Raw genomic sequence first — 17,065 nt, forward strand, 5'->3', positions numbered from 1 at the left:
CTACCCTGTTCCAATGCCTGACCACCCTCTGGGGAAGGAACTGCTCCTAATCTCCAGCCTAAACCTCCCCTGGTGCAGCCTGAGGCCATTTCCTCTTACCCCATCCCGTGTTACTTGGGAGACCAGGCCCCTCCTGGCTCCATCCTCCTTTCAGGTAGCACTCTGCAAAACTCCAGTTGCTCTCCAGCCAACCCTGCCTTGGGTTTTCCAACACAACCCCTGGCAAAGCTCTGCACAGAGACAACCCTGCCAACCTCTTAGAAATGCAGCAACAAAGCTGAGGGCTGGATGTGGGGATGAGCTCAGACTCCACTAAGGCTGAGCACGTGTCCATCACCACTGAATCACTTCACTCTCTAGGAACTCGGTCTGTTAATTCAGTTACATCCCTAATAAACTCTCTCACCCAGTGATCCTTCCAGGTGGAAAAGTACCACGCTTCCCTCTGGACGAGCATGTTGAGACCAAACAACACTGGCTCCATCTACAAAGTTATTCTATAAACAGTGGAAAAAAACTCCCTACCAACCAGAAATGCAGAGGAAAGCAGGTACCTACTTACAAACACCCACTGCTCATACAAGGACCTCCTCCTCTGCAATGCATGTTCCTCCCTTTCCAAAACAGAAGGAATTATTCAGGGATGGGATGTAAGGTGAAGCACATCGAAGGACACACACGTGGCTGCTGACAGCTCAACGCTGCAGCTCCATTAACTGTCTGCAGTGAGTGGCAGCCCCTGGTTCAGCACTTTCTGAATCCAGCCCATTTGGAAAGCTCTCAATGGATCAGGATTTCCCACTATAGATTAGGTGCCCTTAAACTATTTTTTCACTTCACCTGGGCAATTTGGAGAAACAAAACCAAAAATAAAGCACTCTTTCCTAGCTGGGAATTACAGCAAACACTGAAGAAAGAACAGCTGAATTTTAATCAACTGAAATCAAGTAACACGTAATAGTTCAGAAGAAAATCATTCCACTGACCTGCTTTACATAGTTTCTTCTACTAAAGCTTTTCATAGGAGTAGAAACAAGGACTTTACTTGTCAGCAACACAGACTTCTCTCTGAACGTGTCAGGGCCATGACTGCAACAGAGGGCTCAGCAAAAAGCTTTAACAGTCCAGCTATCCTTTCCAAAAGAGGAGCTCTCCTCCCAGCACTGCAGATCCTCACTTTGGCCTCCCCATACAGAAGGTTGTGAATGGAAAAACGTTGTTCACGTCCCCTTCACTCACCCAGCTGACAAAAGCCTGAAACCAGCACTCATTTCTGATGCTGACTGTAGAATAAAAGTCCACAATCAATCATGCCAGGAGAAACTGCTTATCCACCATGCAGTATCATGGTTCCTCTGCGCTCACCCTGCCCCTCCTTCAGATCAATAATCACAAAATCATGAAATGGATTGGAAGGGACCTTAAAGCTCATCCAGTCCCAACCCCTGCCACGGGCAGGGACCCCTTCCACTGGAGCAGCTTGCTTCAAGCCCCTGTGTCCAACCTGGCCTTGAACACTGCCAGGGATGGGGCAGCCACAGCTTCTCTGGGCACCCTGTGCCAGCACCTCAGCACCCTCACAGGGAAGAGCTTCTGCCCAAGAGCTCAGCTCAGTCTCCCCTCTGGCAGGTTCAAGCCATTCCCCTTGGCCTGTCCCTACATCCCTTGTCCCAAGCCCCTCTCCAGGTTTCCTGCAGCCCCTTCAGGCACTGGAGCTGCTCTCAGGTCTCCCCTTCAGGAGCCTTCTCTTCTCCAGGCTGCCCCAGCCCAGCTCTCTCAGCCTGGCTCCAGAGCAGAGCTGCTCCAGTCCTTGCAGCATCTCCGTGGCCTCCTCTGGACTCACTCCAGCAGCTCCATGTCCCTCTTGTGCTGCTGCCCCAGAGCTGGATCAGGACTGCAGAGGGAGTCCCCCCAGAGCACAGCAGAGGGGAAGAATCCCCTCCCTCAACCTGGTGCTAATACTCTGGGGATGCAGCCCAGCATACAGCTGGCCTTCTGGCTGCAAGCGCACACTGCCAGGTCATGGGGATCTTAAATAATCCCAAAGGGAGTCTTCCTGTGTTTGAAGGGACCTGAACTGGAACACACTGCAAGCCCTGATGGCACCCCAGTAACTCCATTACCTTTTGGATACAGGATAGCTGCAGCTGAAGCCACTCAGTAATTCCTTGGATAGACACACTCATCCTTTGGTCCTCCCTCTCCCTCAGCACGCAGAAAGCACCTGATTTTGTCACCTTGCCTCCTTAAACCTCCCAGGTAATACAGCTGACTTGTACAACATCTACAGTATGCATTTAAAACAGGAAACAGTTTGGAAAGTCTCCAAAGTGTCTAGTGCCAACTAAATTGACTTACCTGCACCAACACATTATTCTGGTTATTCCTATCACTACATTCCTTAAACAACAACAACGCATTGCCCAGATCAGCAAATTTAGCTTTGAAACATCCACAACATATTCTCTGAGGCCTTTCCTCCAACCATCTAGGCTACCATGCTTCTTAGGCCAGATGGAGACAGAAGTAACTGAGAGTTATCCCTACAGCCTTCCACACAAAAGGTAATGGCATTCTTACATTTCACAGCAGCTTTTAATCCAGCAGGTAAATTCAAGTGCAAACTCTTCAGAGAACTCAGTCATGACAAGGGTGAGATTCTTCCAACAGATGCCCTCTTCAGCTACTTATGATAAGCAACACCACTGAACTAAACCAGAATCCTTTCACATTCAGAGGTGAGAACCAAGCAACCCAAACCAGCATTACCTGTTTCCCCAGCCTTCCCTTGTCTTCAGTTTTCACATCTGTAGATTCATTAAAAATCCTGAGACACTCTTCCATTGGATCTGATTCAAAGTCCAAGTCTTTCTCCAGGATGGAATAATCAATGTCATCAGATGTTGAGGAAGATGATGACGACTTCGACAACTTAGAGCGCTTCACTTTCTTTGTCCCTTCGTTTTCACTCTCTGAGTCTGAACCACAGTCACCACCATCCGAGTCCGAGCTCACGTCAAGTAACTTGGATGGCAAAGGCCAGCCTTTGTCATCATCATCTCCACTCTCATCACCAAACAAATCAACATGACTCAAACTCTGCTGCTTCTGACCCTTCTTTGGATCTCCTTTTTCTACAGAACTGACCTTTTCTTTCTTTCGCTCCAGTGCCGGAGCCTTGGTCCCTTTCTCTTTGTTTTTATGACTGGAGGTTTCTTTACCATTTTTCGCATCAGCTGTTTTCAGCTTGGAGTCTTTCTTGCTGCTCCCCAGCTTCTCTGTGCTAGAGCCTTTGCTGACACCTTCACTCTTGCTTTTCCCTGAACTACTGCTGCCCAACTTGGATTTTTCTTTCTTAAGTCCATCTGCTTTCTCCAACTTGTGTTTTTCAGGTTTCTTTAAACTCCCATCAGTTTTCCCTTTGACACTTTTCTCTTTGCAGTTTTTCTCCTCATTCTTGGGTTTTAATTTTTCTTCTTTTTTGAGCACTTTGTCTTTTTCTGTACTTTTACTTTTCTCCTTCTTACCAAACTCATTTAGCCCAGGTGTTTTACTAACATCTGATTTCTTCCTTTTCGTTTTGTCTTTTGAGTCTTTGTTTTTATGCTCAATCTCCTGGCCGTTCTTACCAGCACACAATTTCCCTGGTTTTGCACTCTTGTCTGATGAGTTTTTAGCAAGGTTTTTCTGTGAACTTGGATGGTCTTCCATGCCATACTGCACTGCTGTTTCTTTGCTATCCTGGGAAACAAAGTCATCCACCTTGGTGCTCTGCTCTTTGTGGGATAACCCATCGCTTGACTCGCTTTCAGAACCAGCTTTTGACTGGGAACTAACAGAGGTTCCCTTATATTCCACATCAGCCTCATCCTCAGAGGAAGAGAACCTGGCACACACTTCATCATCATCATCAAGTTCTTCACAGAGCCTCTTTCGTGAAGGAGAGTAAGACTCCTCATAACTGGGCACTCTACCCCTTTTGGACCCCTTTGGCTCCTTTGTCGTAGCTTTGCTCAGAAGCCTCGCTGAGTAATTCGAAAGTGGGTCATATTCCAAGTCTGTAGAAGGCTTCGAGTCATCAATCACATATTTACTGTTAGTGACAGTGCTACTGTATTTTTTATTCTGTATTACAGCCTTGGGAACATATTCCAGTGAGCTCCCTTTAGATCGGGAAGCATCGAAAGTGTATTTACTTGACCGGCTAGCAGCAGCCAGAGGAGTAGGGTTGTAGTCTGAGTTATTATTAAAGTTGTAGCTAACTGGATTATACTCTAAGGAGGTAAAGGAATCATTCTGTGTCCCACCAGCTGACACAGGTGTATTTGAAATGAGCGAGGAGGCCTCTGAAGCACTCAACTCCTTTGTCGTTTCTAGCAGCTCCTCATACTTCTTCTGCTCTCTCTCCACTTCGTTTTTGACTGCCTCAATGGCTTTGTTGACCAGCTCCAGCTCCAGAATACCGGGTGTCACATCTGTCATGTCAGCCAGAGTGCCATCCTCCACCTCCAGCGAGGGCCGGGGCAGCTCGGGGTTGTAGGGATCATAGCCTCGCTCTACGAAAGAGAAAGAAAACAGAAGTTAATGCCAACAACTGAGGTACATTTTTCTCTGGAGTAAAATTCTTTAAAAAGTTATTTTTTAAGGTCTGCTCTCATCAAAACCCAGTACTGAAAGACACCACCAAAAGCCACGCTCTCAGCACCACAAAGCAAATGTTTGATACCTAAAGCCACAGTGATGTTCTCTGCTCAGCAGCAGGCGTGTGGCTAGACTGGATTTTACAAACTACTCCCAGGTCTTAAGGGCTAAAGATCTATTAACAAAGTGCTTTTATTACTCATGGAAAAGCTCCATTAAATTAAATATTCTTCAGGGCACCAACGAATAATCTTTGTATTAGGACCAAGAGGAGCGGAGTAGGAGCAGAATTATCTGCTTAATTCAGTGAAGCGACCGAGGGAGGAAAGAGGATTCCAGTGTGAAAACTGTGGATTAGGTTCTCACTTACTGATGCCAATGCCTAAAGCCCACTGAAAGCTTTCAATACTCCCCAAAGCTCAGGATTTCTCACGGCAGCTGCAGGAAAACCACTCTTATCTGACAAATTCAGTGCTGCTAGTAAGAAAAACACTACAGGTGCAAAGGCAACACGACTCAACCACACAGAACAACCCCCAAAATGGGAAAATGAAACACCCAGAACATTTCTCTTTTCTGACGTTTGTCTTTGCAGACAAGTCCCTTTGGTGGCCTGTCTTACACGGGCATTTCTAGGACTATGAACAGAGGATACACTTTGACCATGCTGCACAGCTCTACAGGAGCTGTTCTGGTGAGTGCTGGACCACCCTACAGAACCATGTGGAAATGGCAAAGCAACCTGTCCATGGGACAGCTTCCAACTGGAGAGTCCATCAGAGCTCATCTTGAAAAGGGCATGCAAGCAGTTGTCACAAGCACAAACACACTCAATTCGCTGCCACGATATCCCAAACTCTCCCACCTTCCCAACTCCTGGTGAAAAGGAAAGGGAAAAGGATGTCACTTGCGCACGTGTAGTGACACAGAATAGGCAGGAAAGTACTTCCACCTTGAAATATTAGATTAGTAACATAGGAAATCAGCATTTAGGAAGCCAAGAGAAGTGACAGGTGAGTTAATAGCTGCTCTTTGATTTGGAACAGATTTCAATCCTTGTTTTATCATAGTGTCTCTGGATGCTGCTGTGCCAGAGGGACTTCTTGTTCTTTGCTAGGCCAGTAGTAGTAAAACTGGCTTTCCGGCTTGAGTATGCAGAAGAACAAGACAATAAGCAGAGAGATGAAAGACGGGAAAAAACCCAGCCTGCCAGGTCAAAGAAGGATGACAGAATTCTTGTTCACAGCCAGAAACAAAGTGTTTACAGGGGCTGTTTCTACCACTCTCACAAGACTGAGCTTTCACTTGGATTGGGGGCTTTTTTAAGAGGATCCGTGACTGCACAGCTCCCTTGGTAATAAGAAAAGAACCCATCTCACAGTTGGCAGAGCCAGCCTCCAAGGAAGCAGAGTAATAAAAGACTGGATTAAAATAAAGGCAACAGCTTCATAAAATACTTTTTAACCCCTTGGGTTTGCAAAGATATTTTGCCAAACCAATTAGCTGCTGACTGAGCAGGGACCCCACGCAATCGCAGCTTGATGGCACCAGCTTCCAAAGGACAGCCTGAGCTGTGCCCAGGACCAGGAACGTGGGGAAAAAGGAACAAGGGGATGTATTTCTATAACTCCCCTCCCCCCCCCCCATTACAAAGTGATTTACAACCAAGCCACAAAGAGCATTTTCAAAACTAGTGTCTGCTCATCCCCATTACAGCCAGCACAGCTGACACATGGCAGAAGGTGGCAGACCAGAGCACCTCAGTGCATGGTGAACACCAGACAGGTTGATATCCAGAGCCCACTTAGAAAAAGAAACCATGAAGAAATGCAAGTAACAAGGGAAAAAAGCCTAGATGCAAACAGCAGCACCATCAAGGCTAGTGTATGTAAATAGATTATTGGAACAATTAGGTGTAAATATTAGCCTAAGAGTTGATAAAGAACAGTCCTCCATACCCACCACTTCATTCCTTACCCCTTTGTGGCACATAACTCCATAGTGGTAGAGAAGCCAGTGCAGTGAAGACTGGAGGAGTCAGCTATTACCCTCTAACTCAAGATGGAGACCTAAAATTTAGGACAAGCATTGTTAAGGGAAGAGCTGAAAGCCTGGAACTGTGTGCAGAGACAAGTATATAGGTGGCCTGTAAAGAAACAGAGGCAAGAGTGTGGATCTAAAGACTTGCAAAATAAAAAGCCAAACACTCCCACACTAAAACTAACCAGAAAAAAACAACCCAAACTACATAAAAGACATCTTGTCCACATAGAAAAGCAAACTATTTTAAATCTATCAGGATACAGAGAAAATAGTGATAACCTAAGCACAGACCTGGAGAAAATAGAGATAACCTCAGCACAGACCTGGCGTCTGATGCTCTGCAGTTCATCTGTAGTAGAAAACTAATTGCACATTTCCTTTCAATGGAATGACCAGATGTAAAACTGCATTAGAATCTCTGAGAATGCCAGAAGGCTTTGAGACACTGGCATGAAAGAAAGAGCTCTTTTGTAGGCGTGTAGAGGCCTGATGGATTACCCACCACCGCTGATCAAAGGCTACCTTTCCCATGAAAGCCACTTGTGTAAGTGGGCTCCACGGTACTCATCAGGGCTGTCACCTTTGGCCATGATACATTTACAGGTAATGTAATGGAAACACAACCAGAAAGGGGTTTTATTTAAATATACACACACATATACATGGAGAGCCATAGACATGCAAGTCTCCAAAGCCAGAGAAATCAAATACGCTGTCTGAAATCAGGCCACCTTTTCTAATGCCTAATTGTACTCCCAGGAAGCTATGAGAGGAAATGAAAGGAAAGGATCTCTAGGTAACCAAACCCAGTGCTACACAGGCAGGGACACAGCTACACCCCACACCCCTTCTTAAAACCCTTAAAAAACAAGAGTCAAAAAAGCTTCAGCTTCTGCATTTATTCCTCTCCATTTCAAACACTACTACAAATACCCATGGTGTAAAGAAAGCTATTCTGATAGACACAGTGTCTGCAGTACTTCTGCTGAAGCAAAAAGAGAGGCACCATGTAGTGAAATAACTTTGGGGATGGATGTAAAATTGAGCCTGTGCTGTCCTTTGAGAATCACAAGACAAGACTTGAGATGACAACTCCTTATAGGATTGCGAATGAAACTGCTATCAGGACACTTTAAAATACAAACAATTTTAATATATTAATGTACCTCAGACATATGGAATAGTCCTTCTGAGACACAAAAAAGGTGAAGTTAACATCAACACTATACAGAACAAGTGATTAATAATTTACAAAGAACTACACTGAACAATTTATTTCACCTAGAACTACTTTAGAATACACCAAAATGAACTGCACTCAAATCAGCCATTTCAGCCCAAAGTACAGAGAATCATAAATCAAGATTCTTCCAAAAATTAAGACTGATTGGGGTTTTTTTCCTGGTTACAGTCCTGTTGGTTCTGGAAAATGAGGCCTCAGTTCCGAGGTGGAGCTGTTTTATTACAGCTTCTACAAGCTGACAACTCCTGGCTGTACACTGGTCCTTCGAGTTTGTGCAACAGGGAAAGGCAGTAAACAAAGGCTGACATCAAAGGAATAATGGCAGTCCAAGGTCACCTGTTTGATGTTCAAACTTACTTCACAGTGAATCATTCTGGAGAAAAAGATGTCCTTTTGTTTTCTCCAAGCACCCTACCAGAACACATATTTCAGATGCTTTAAATACAGAAAAGCCTGAACGTGTGACGGGTACTGGTTGCAGGTTCTGGAAGAGGAGCCAAGCAATTGCATGGGGGCCGTGGATGACAACTACCTTGCTTCCAGATGTAACAGAGGTGCTAAGGAGCAGTGGCTGCTGCTAAACAAAAGGGAAGCAAACATGAGATACTCTCACACTTACAACAATGAGGATCTCGGAACAGGAGGGTTTGCTGGCCACACAGCAGCGGCACCAGCACAAGCCAAAGGACAGGGAACATTTCAAGCCCTGTCATCACTGAAGCCACTCATTCTCCTGGGTCACCTGGAGCTGGCAACAAAAGATCCATTCACTGGGAGAAGGGGAAGGTGAAAGCTGTTGGGAGACCTCTTTGGAGAAAAGAAGAGCATTTTTACCTTAACGTCACCAGAGCAGCTCTGTTAGCTTAACAGCCTGCCTGTGTTTGCAGTGCCAGCACTCAGCAAATGGACCTTTGTGATTACAGAAAAATTAGCATTGGAAAATTATTTTAAGCTTTTTATTTAATGCACTGCAGAAGAGACGGCGGCTTCAAGAACAAAACGTTTCAGACAGGCTTCACCAGGAGGCTGAGTTCTGCTGCTTGCCAGAAGGAAAGAGCACGAAAGGAACAGCAGCTCTGGGTACACAGCTCATCTGCGAGCACCCAAAGCAAGTTTCCAACAAACCATTTCACAATAAGATCCAACCACCTGGAAATAATTCACACTGAGATTTAAAACAGTACTTTTCAAATAACCATCCAGAGTAAATGGGTTAGGAGGGCAGGTAAGAGGAGCTGAGAGAAATGCTTCACCTTTAAATAGAACACTAGTCCTAATGATTTATATATATTTTTTTTTGCTCCTTTTTCCTCTTTTAAATAGTAAATCTCATTATGAAAAAATCAGTATAAAAAGCATCAATAACCTTGTACTGCTCTAAGAACATTTGGGAAGCAAGGTTTGAGAGGTATTACAGCCACTCGAGTCCAAGCTGGCCTCTCCTGATGCTCCCACTATCCATTTCACAGAACCCCAGCCCAGTTTGAGTTGATGGGACCTTAAAGCTCCTCCAGCTCCAACCCCTGCCACGGGCAGGGACCCCTTCCACTGGAGCAGCTTGCTCCAAGCCCGTGTCCAACCCGGCCTTGAACACTGCCAGGGATGGGGCAGCCACAGCTTCTCTGGGCACCCTGTGCCAGCGCCTCAGCACCCTCACAGGGAAGAGCTTCTGCCTAAGAGCTCATCTCAGTCTCTCCTCTGGCAGGTTCAAGCCATTCCCCTTGGTCTGTCCCTACAGGCCCTTGGCCAAAGCTCTTCTCCAGGTTTCCTGGAGCCCCTTTAGGCACTGGAGCTGCTCTAAGGTCTCCCCTTAAGGACCCTTCCCTTCTACAGGCTGAAGAAGCCCAACTTCTGTTACTCCATGAGAGGTATCTGATGCCACAGCAACAAAGTACATCGTGAACCAACACAATCATTTCTTCAGTGGAAAAAAAGAAGCGAATATGAGAAAAGAAAGTCTTATATTAGCAAGGCTGAAAAAGGTTTGAACAGTCATCCATCACACTGTGGTATTTTTAAACCTGCTGCGACAAAGCCTGCTTTAGGTCAGGGTCTGGTTTCACCAGGTGTTGTTGGCCAATGTAAGCTCTCGGTGCCACCAAAGGGCTGTCTCTGTGGGCTGGAAGGGTTGACCAGGGGGTTCTCCAGCTAGTGCCACAACCAGCACAGGGAGGAGTGGGTCACACCGAGGGACAAGAGCAGCCAGACACCATCCTTGTATGAGCCATGAGCTATTAGCTCAGCTCAGCCTCCCAGGACTGCTGACACACTGCGGTCAGAGAGGAGACACGGACCTGCATGAGTGCTTCAATCCAGCTCCAGCATGGGCCATGTTTCTCCTGAGCAGGCAGCACTATCATGGAACAACTCAGGTAGGAGAACGTTAAGGCACACCCCTCAAAGCAGCTCAGACAGCAACACCTCCCATTTTAGTCCGGAAAACACAACTTTGTCCATTTTTGTCTCTGCCACAGCAGAAGAGACATCTAAAAGGCCCTCAAGCTACTGAACATGGTGGCTTCACCCTCTCGATAGCCTCACAGATAGTCCTGGAGGACAGCTGGGACCACCATGGCTCCACACAGCAACATCAGTTAAGTATGAGGCTGCAGAAGCCAGAACACGATGGTCAGGCCCATGCAAAAGCCATCATTTACATTCTTACATTCCTGCATGGCCACAGTGATGGATGGTCCCACCCGCCCTGGTGCTAACACAACAGTGGGAGGCAAAGAACATCAGAGGCAAGTCACAAGTGGTGTCTCACCATTTTAATCTGGATACTCAATGTTTGGATTCTTTGGAGATTTTTCCACTCCCTCTCTCATTTTACCTTTAAAGTTATTCCTCAATATATAAGAAAAGTTGAAATTCTGTTGGGGAAAAAAAAAAAAAACATAACAAGGGGTTTATTTTTTGTGTTTCTGGGAAAAAGGTCAGGGAAATATTTCCCTATCTCCAGTAAAACTAAGGATTTACTCCAAGACTTAGTTACCAGAGCAAGTCATCCTTGCAAAGAAGCAGAAGGAAAAGAAAAAGAAAAGAAGTATTTCAAGTATCCTGCTGTCTTCTTTTCCCTCTGTTCAGCTCCACCTTAAGAACTTCCTTTGCCCAGCATGGTCACAAGCAGCAACACTTCACCTCACCCACCAGTCCCTTCATTTCAGCCGCCTTCTGGCTCGCTCAAGATAAGTTATCAACACCTGACTTTTTTCTTTCATTATTTTGGGTGAAGAATTCCCATTTAAGTTTAAAAAAAAAACCCAAAACTACAGGATTTCAACGCAGTCAAAGTAGGCACTTTTAAAAACAATACTCAAAACTAAAGAAAAGCACTTTTCAAGTCCTATTCCATTTAAGAAACTTCAGCTGAGACTTACGAAGGGCTAGAACCAAAACTTACACAGCTTTTAAAACTTGTCCAGCTTTAGTTAATTCAAAAGCTGGAATTCCACAACTCCTTTACAACTCAGCCACCTGCAGCTCCGGACCCTTGAGCAGCAAACCCAACACACTGCCTGCTCCTCAGCGCAGATCTTCTCTTTCATAAAGAGGCCGTATATCCCACAGGGCAATGAAAATCCTGGTGCAACAAAACCCTCTCAAAGCAGAGCTGAGTTTTTTGCATCCTCCCTCTACTTCAGAGGCAGATGGAAGCCTGAGGAACCAAGGTCTCACATTAAATGAATGGCTAACACGTGAAAACCTCTCTGAAGAAGGCCCTTCTCTTGCAGTTGCTTCTTCACGTCCTGCAACCCACACAAAAAACACAAGTTCACTCCACAGTTAAGTCAAAAACTTCAAAGAATTACCTGAGCTCCCCGTGGTTAATAAATACTGCAGATATTTGTTCATGCTGTACTTGAGGCTTTTAATACCTGCTTGGTGCTGCTAAGACACTCCAGCAAAGGCTTCTGGCACAACCCCGCTGACCATGTGCTGACAAAGCACTCTCTGCGCTGCGGAGATAATTAGGGCAGGACTTCCCAAGCCAAAGTCCCGCCTTCACCCTCATTTACTCCCAAATGGGACTGGGTTTTACTCGAGTGTCTGTAGGGGTTTTGGACTGTTTGCTTCTTTCGCAGCACTACCATCAGCTTGGGGGATCTTTTGATCTCACTTTCCCAACCGTACGCTTTGATTTGAGCAACACGAGCTGGCACACACAATGGTCTTCCCAAAGAACGATCCCCAGGGTCATGCTGTGAGATCTCATTGAGCCCACAAAGCAACACACTTCCCAGCCAGAGCCCAACATTATCCCACTTCTCCAGCCCCACATTCCGTGCTCAGTCCCAGCAGGGAAGGAAGCTGCAGGGGAGGGAGATGACCTGACCTGGCCCTGCCTGTTAGTGCCTGCCTCTGCCTGCCTGCACCCAGCGCTGCTGCCTTGCTGGTACCGGGTGAGCTGCCACACTGGGCTGGCACCTCTCATCCGCCTCACCCAGCACTGGGAACGTGGTTTGGCAAACCCTGGACCAATGAGTTGTGATTTCCACTTCCTCAGCGCTAACACAGCCCTGCAGTGCTCGATTAGGGGAGGAAAGGAGGGCTACAAAGATGACCAAGAGGCTGAAGCAGCTCTGCTCTGGAGCCAGGCTGAGAGAGCTGGGCTGGGGCAGCCTGGAGAAGAGAAGGCTCCTGAAGGGGAGACCTTAGAGCAGCTCCAGTGCCTGAAGGGGCTGCAGGGAACCTGGAGAGGGGCTTGGGACAAGGGATGTAGGGACAGGCCAAGGGGAATGGCTTGAACCTGCCAGAGGGGAGACTGAGATGAGCTCTTAGGCAGAAGCTCTTCCCTGGGAGGGTGCTGAGGCGCTGGCACAGGGTGCCCAGAGAAGCTGTGGCTGCCCCATCCCTGGCAGTGTTCAAGGCCGGGTTGGACACAGGGGCTTGGAGCAAGCTGCTCCAGTGGAAGGGGTCCCTGCCCATGGCAGGGCTTGGAGCTGGAGGAGCTTTAAGGTCCCTTTCAACCCAAACCGGGCTGGGATTCAACAATTCTATGAAAAATCAGAGGAAGTGTTTAAAGGTCAGGTAAGATATTCCACACTGGAGAGAGAAATCCCATCAGAGGAGACAAAGGGCTCCTGTGGCAGGCAGAGAGCAGGCAGCTCACACACACATTCAAAACTGCAGCACCTCCAACACCAAGGCAGGTCACTGCACCTTTAGCCTTCAAAATCCTCCCGGCTTGACACAGATTTGCTCCCACCTCCTGCTTTTCACACGTCTGTAACCGGAGCAAGGAAGAGCCACACACAAGCTCAGGACCAAGTCTCCCCACCTGCAGAAAGACCAGAACTTGGCAGTGCCCCATCAGCCCACACTGAAATCCCAACACAGAGAGCAGCTGCAGCTGAGCACCCACAGGAAACCTGCCACCACTGACAGGGTACGTGACCAGAAATCCCCAACCACTGGGAAGCCACCATGCTGATGGCCATGAGGAGGCATGGCCCGACCTTACCATCACATGGGGTTTCTGTTCTTCATTTCAGAACTCAGTAAGGAAAAAAACATCCACTGGTGACATTTTGGTCATTTCTGGCCTAAAAAAAAACAACTGGGGGGTGGGGAAGCAGTATGAGCAATGCCCCCACATGCTACAGCACCCAACGCTCACCACCCCATTTCCTCTCCCATAATGAAGGCAGTTAAGAAATTTCCATCTCATTCCATTTCCCTGTGGCAAATACAACAATAAAAGCTCTTTCCTACAAGAAGCTCAAGAAGGAAAATGCATCTGTAAAGGCTTTCTTTCTCCTCCTTTCTACACACGGTGTGAACCTGCACTGAAATACAAGTAATGTAAAGGCAATCTTAGACAAAGCAGAGAGGCTGCTCCCACCAAACATGGCAGAGTTTAATGTGCAGCCCCTCAGTAATGTGCTGTATTGGGAACCTGACCAGTGAAGAAGACAACAGCCTTGATCCCGTGGTGCCACATGGGCTGAGAAGGATTAAATCTGGGGGTTCGCATTTACAGAGCCTCTTTAGGTTTTACCAAATATTATTTGGAACAGCATTTTAGGTACACATCACAGCTATCCCACGTGGTTGCTTTTCGAATGAAGGCTCTGAAGAAGGGAGAAGCAAAGTGTCTTCCTACACCAGCAACAGGATCAGCAGGGTTAAAGCTGGGGAGATAAGCCTAAGGATTTCTCTGCAACCGACCTGGGCCAACAGGAGCCAGTGTTACAGCAGCTTAACTTGTGGGCTGGGGAGTGCAAATCACAGGGTACCAAACCAACCCATCCAGACACCTTTCAAAGATGCCATCAGCAAAGCCTTGCCCACCCAAATACAAAATCCACACAGCAAGAAAACTGCTCCACCACCTCTGACCATACCAGAAAAATGCCCAGCAACTGCCAAGACACACCAGTCTTAAGTATTTCGAGCTGGGTGCTCAAAGCTTTGCTCATGCTGACACAAGGATCAGAGCAGACAAAGAGGAACTTGGACCTCTCAACCTGGATGCAGCTTTTGGCTCCGGACTGAAAAAAACATCCACCTCCTATGCATCTCCTGACAGCTACCATCAAACCAAAGAGCTGGTTTCCTTAAGATATTTATGAGGAGACGTATTACAATTCTTTTATGTCTTTCAGCATACTCAGGACCTAGACTTTAAAGAGAGCCCTATTTTTCTCCTCTACAGCTCTTGAAGAGATGCTTTTAGGACTGAAGGCAGTTCTTCCCTCCTACTTACACAGCATGCTTTCAAAGCACTTCACACACATTCAATAATCTTTTCATCCTGCTCTGAAGCAGGTGGGGTTTAGTCATTTTGTAGCTGGAAAAAGCACTTCAGCCAAGTCGGGATGAGAATCTGCGACCGCCAGATTCCCAGTCCTCCCCAGGCTCACACCCCACTTCCCAGCCCACCAACACTGCTGTGGAGATAGGGATGCATGCTGCTATCCCAGCACCTTCCTCAGCTTTCAGCCAGCCCTGGATTTCCACAAGCCTCCAGGTAGCCCCAGTCTTTTACCATGCAGGCAGATACCTGCAGTAAAGACAAGGGAACAGATTTCCAGTATCATATATTCCAGAACTCAGAAATGTGCCCTAGCCCATTGGCTCCCTCCTCACCTGACAAGTTTGTATTTACTGAGCTGCTTTCAGAGGGGAAGAAAAGGGAATGCTGCAATATGCGAACTGCAGCAGACAGGGGGGAACTCAGGCCTCCTGCTGCTGCTGATCTAACATGGCATGAAGGCCTCTTCACCATTATCTTCCAGTAGCTGGGACCGTAAGAGCACTGTATGAAAAATAAGGATCATCTATTATGAACAACTGAACAGACCACTCCAGCAAGTCTGGATTGAGGGGTGGGGGGGAACAAAGAAAAGGGGAACAGTGCTATGTCCCAATTAATTCCTCTTTTCACCTCCTCTCTGCTCCATCTGGCATGCATCCACAGCCTCCTCCCACCACAGCCTGGCAAGGCCAGCTCCACTCCTCAGCTTTCAAAAGCTATTTTCAAGGCTACAGAAGATCTACTAAGAGTTTTGGGGTTACTGACAGTGCTACAGTGATCCTTAAACATCAAAGCCAGCATCAGTCTCAAATCAATATGCTTAGAAGGCTGGTTCTTTAGATGTTATCCTTTTTTCTAAGCACTGTACCAGAAAACTATAACTCTTGGTGTAGATACCCACCTGCTTTGGCAAAAAAAGTTATGTTTTCAAAGCTTATTTCTTGAGTGACACGTTTAAATAGGTCAAATATGCCCAAGTGCACTGTTATAAGGCTACTTTAAAACAAGACAGGCTTCCGTTGGCTGAGAACCTGCTCTCAAGAAGATGGTTGCCTGACTGCCAGCTAAACTACTACACCCTCTAGTGTAAATCTTAAATACATCCTTCCAGGCTAGATGAGCTTCAGAGAGAGGAAAAGACAGGAGCTCTCCGACCTGAACCCTTCAGATGAAGCTAAGCCATAGCACTGCTTACAAAATAACTGCCAAAGCCTCTTCTGCTCCTACAGAAACCAGGCCCCTTTCGCAAGGCCAGCAGAGTCCTTTCTAAAAGGCAGCACTCTGCAGCAGCTTCCATTTCTCAATCGAAACCAACATAGCAAAAATGGCTCAAATCCGACACTGAGCAGAGGCAGAACTTACGGATCCCTGTTTATGACAGCTGTGTCATACATTAGAGGCCAAGAGCTTGGGAAAGGGGGCGGGAAGAGGCACGGAGCCGGTGGTGGGATGTGGGAGGCAGCAGGCTGGAAGTTAAGCTTTATGATCCTGTTCTTTCACAAGTGGCAGACATTTCTACCCAGGAAAACTAAGCCACGCTCTAGCTTTTGTTTTTCAAAAGCCAGAGCTTCTCCTAGAGCCCTAACACCACAATTAAACCCCTCTCACTCCCCAGAACACCAGCTCTCCTGAGGCACCAGCATCCAAGCCAGGCCTAACAAGACATTGAGATGGTTTCTTTCTTGCCATTCACACTCAACTCTTGCATTAACACTTTTCAGATGGTATTAGAAGCTGCACACACTTTCCAGGTGCACCAGGAGGTTTTACTGAAGACCAACCTTCACTTCCCTGTTTCGAAAACCAAAACCAGCACCCGTTCTTATTTAGTACAGCAGCATCTGTTTCAGACCCAAATGAGCAAGTCTGATTCCAAAACTGACTCGTTATAGGTCTTTAAAGAGAAACAGGAACAGTAAACCGAAAGAGGACTGCATCAAGCACCTACAGAACCATCCTGAAGGGTCACAGGGACCTTTTCAAATGCAAAAGAACACTGAAAGAGGCGAAATATTTTGTCTTTCTAACAGGACATCAGTCTGCCTGTGACAGGTCTGTGTAAGCTTCCTTTATTTTCAACTAAACCACAGTCGTGGTAAGTTGACCTGGTAACCAGGAGCCACAAAGAATTAATGGTCTTCCAAACTTCTGGATAACCTGAAGTTAGGCAAACACAATAAAAAACCCCGTAACTTGTGCTTTATTTTGACAACTTCCGCTCCAGGTTGTTAAGAGAACATGCACACCAGCAAGAACACCTGCTGAAATAACAAAGTGTTAACAAAAAGAAAGCAAGCAGCATTCTTTTAGGGAGAGGAATAAAAGCTTTTCTCTCCAAATAAAATAAAGAGCTCAGCAAATAATGTAAGTAAAACAAC

At 46.6% G+C, this 17,065-nt stretch overlaps 1 protein-coding gene across 4 annotated transcripts in view; it reads right to left on the reverse strand.

Annotated features, from left to right (window-relative positions):
- The window catches only part of REXO1 (RNA exonuclease 1 homolog), a 38,855-nt gene that overhangs the window by 20,682 nt on the left and 1,108 nt on the right, over positions 1–17,065 (reverse strand). The window contains exons 1-2 of one of the 4 annotated variants that reach the window (XM_057424502.1): positions 11,740–11,940; positions 2,770–4,556 (exon numbers count right to left, since the gene is read on the reverse strand). In XM_057424502.1, coding sequence (XP_057280485.1) covers positions 2,770–4,556; positions 11,740–11,782 — 1,830 coding nt within the window. In that variant the 5' untranslated portion in view covers positions 11,783–11,940. Of the gene's footprint in view, positions 1–2,769; positions 4,557–6,618; positions 6,711–8,546; positions 8,732–11,739; positions 11,941–17,065 lie in introns of those variants that run through there. The other 3 variants (XM_057424503.1, XM_057424504.1, XM_057424501.1) reach the window with 3 other exon arrangements.

This window comes from Pezoporus wallicus, unplaced genomic scaffold (assembly GCF_028554395.1).
Source record: "Pezoporus wallicus isolate ANWC-B61680 ecotype Strahan unplaced genomic scaffold, APGP_CSIRO_Pwel_v1 contig_8376, whole genome shotgun sequence".
NCBI classification, from domain to species: domain Eukaryota; kingdom Metazoa; phylum Chordata; class Aves; order Psittaciformes; family Psittacidae; genus Pezoporus; species Pezoporus wallicus.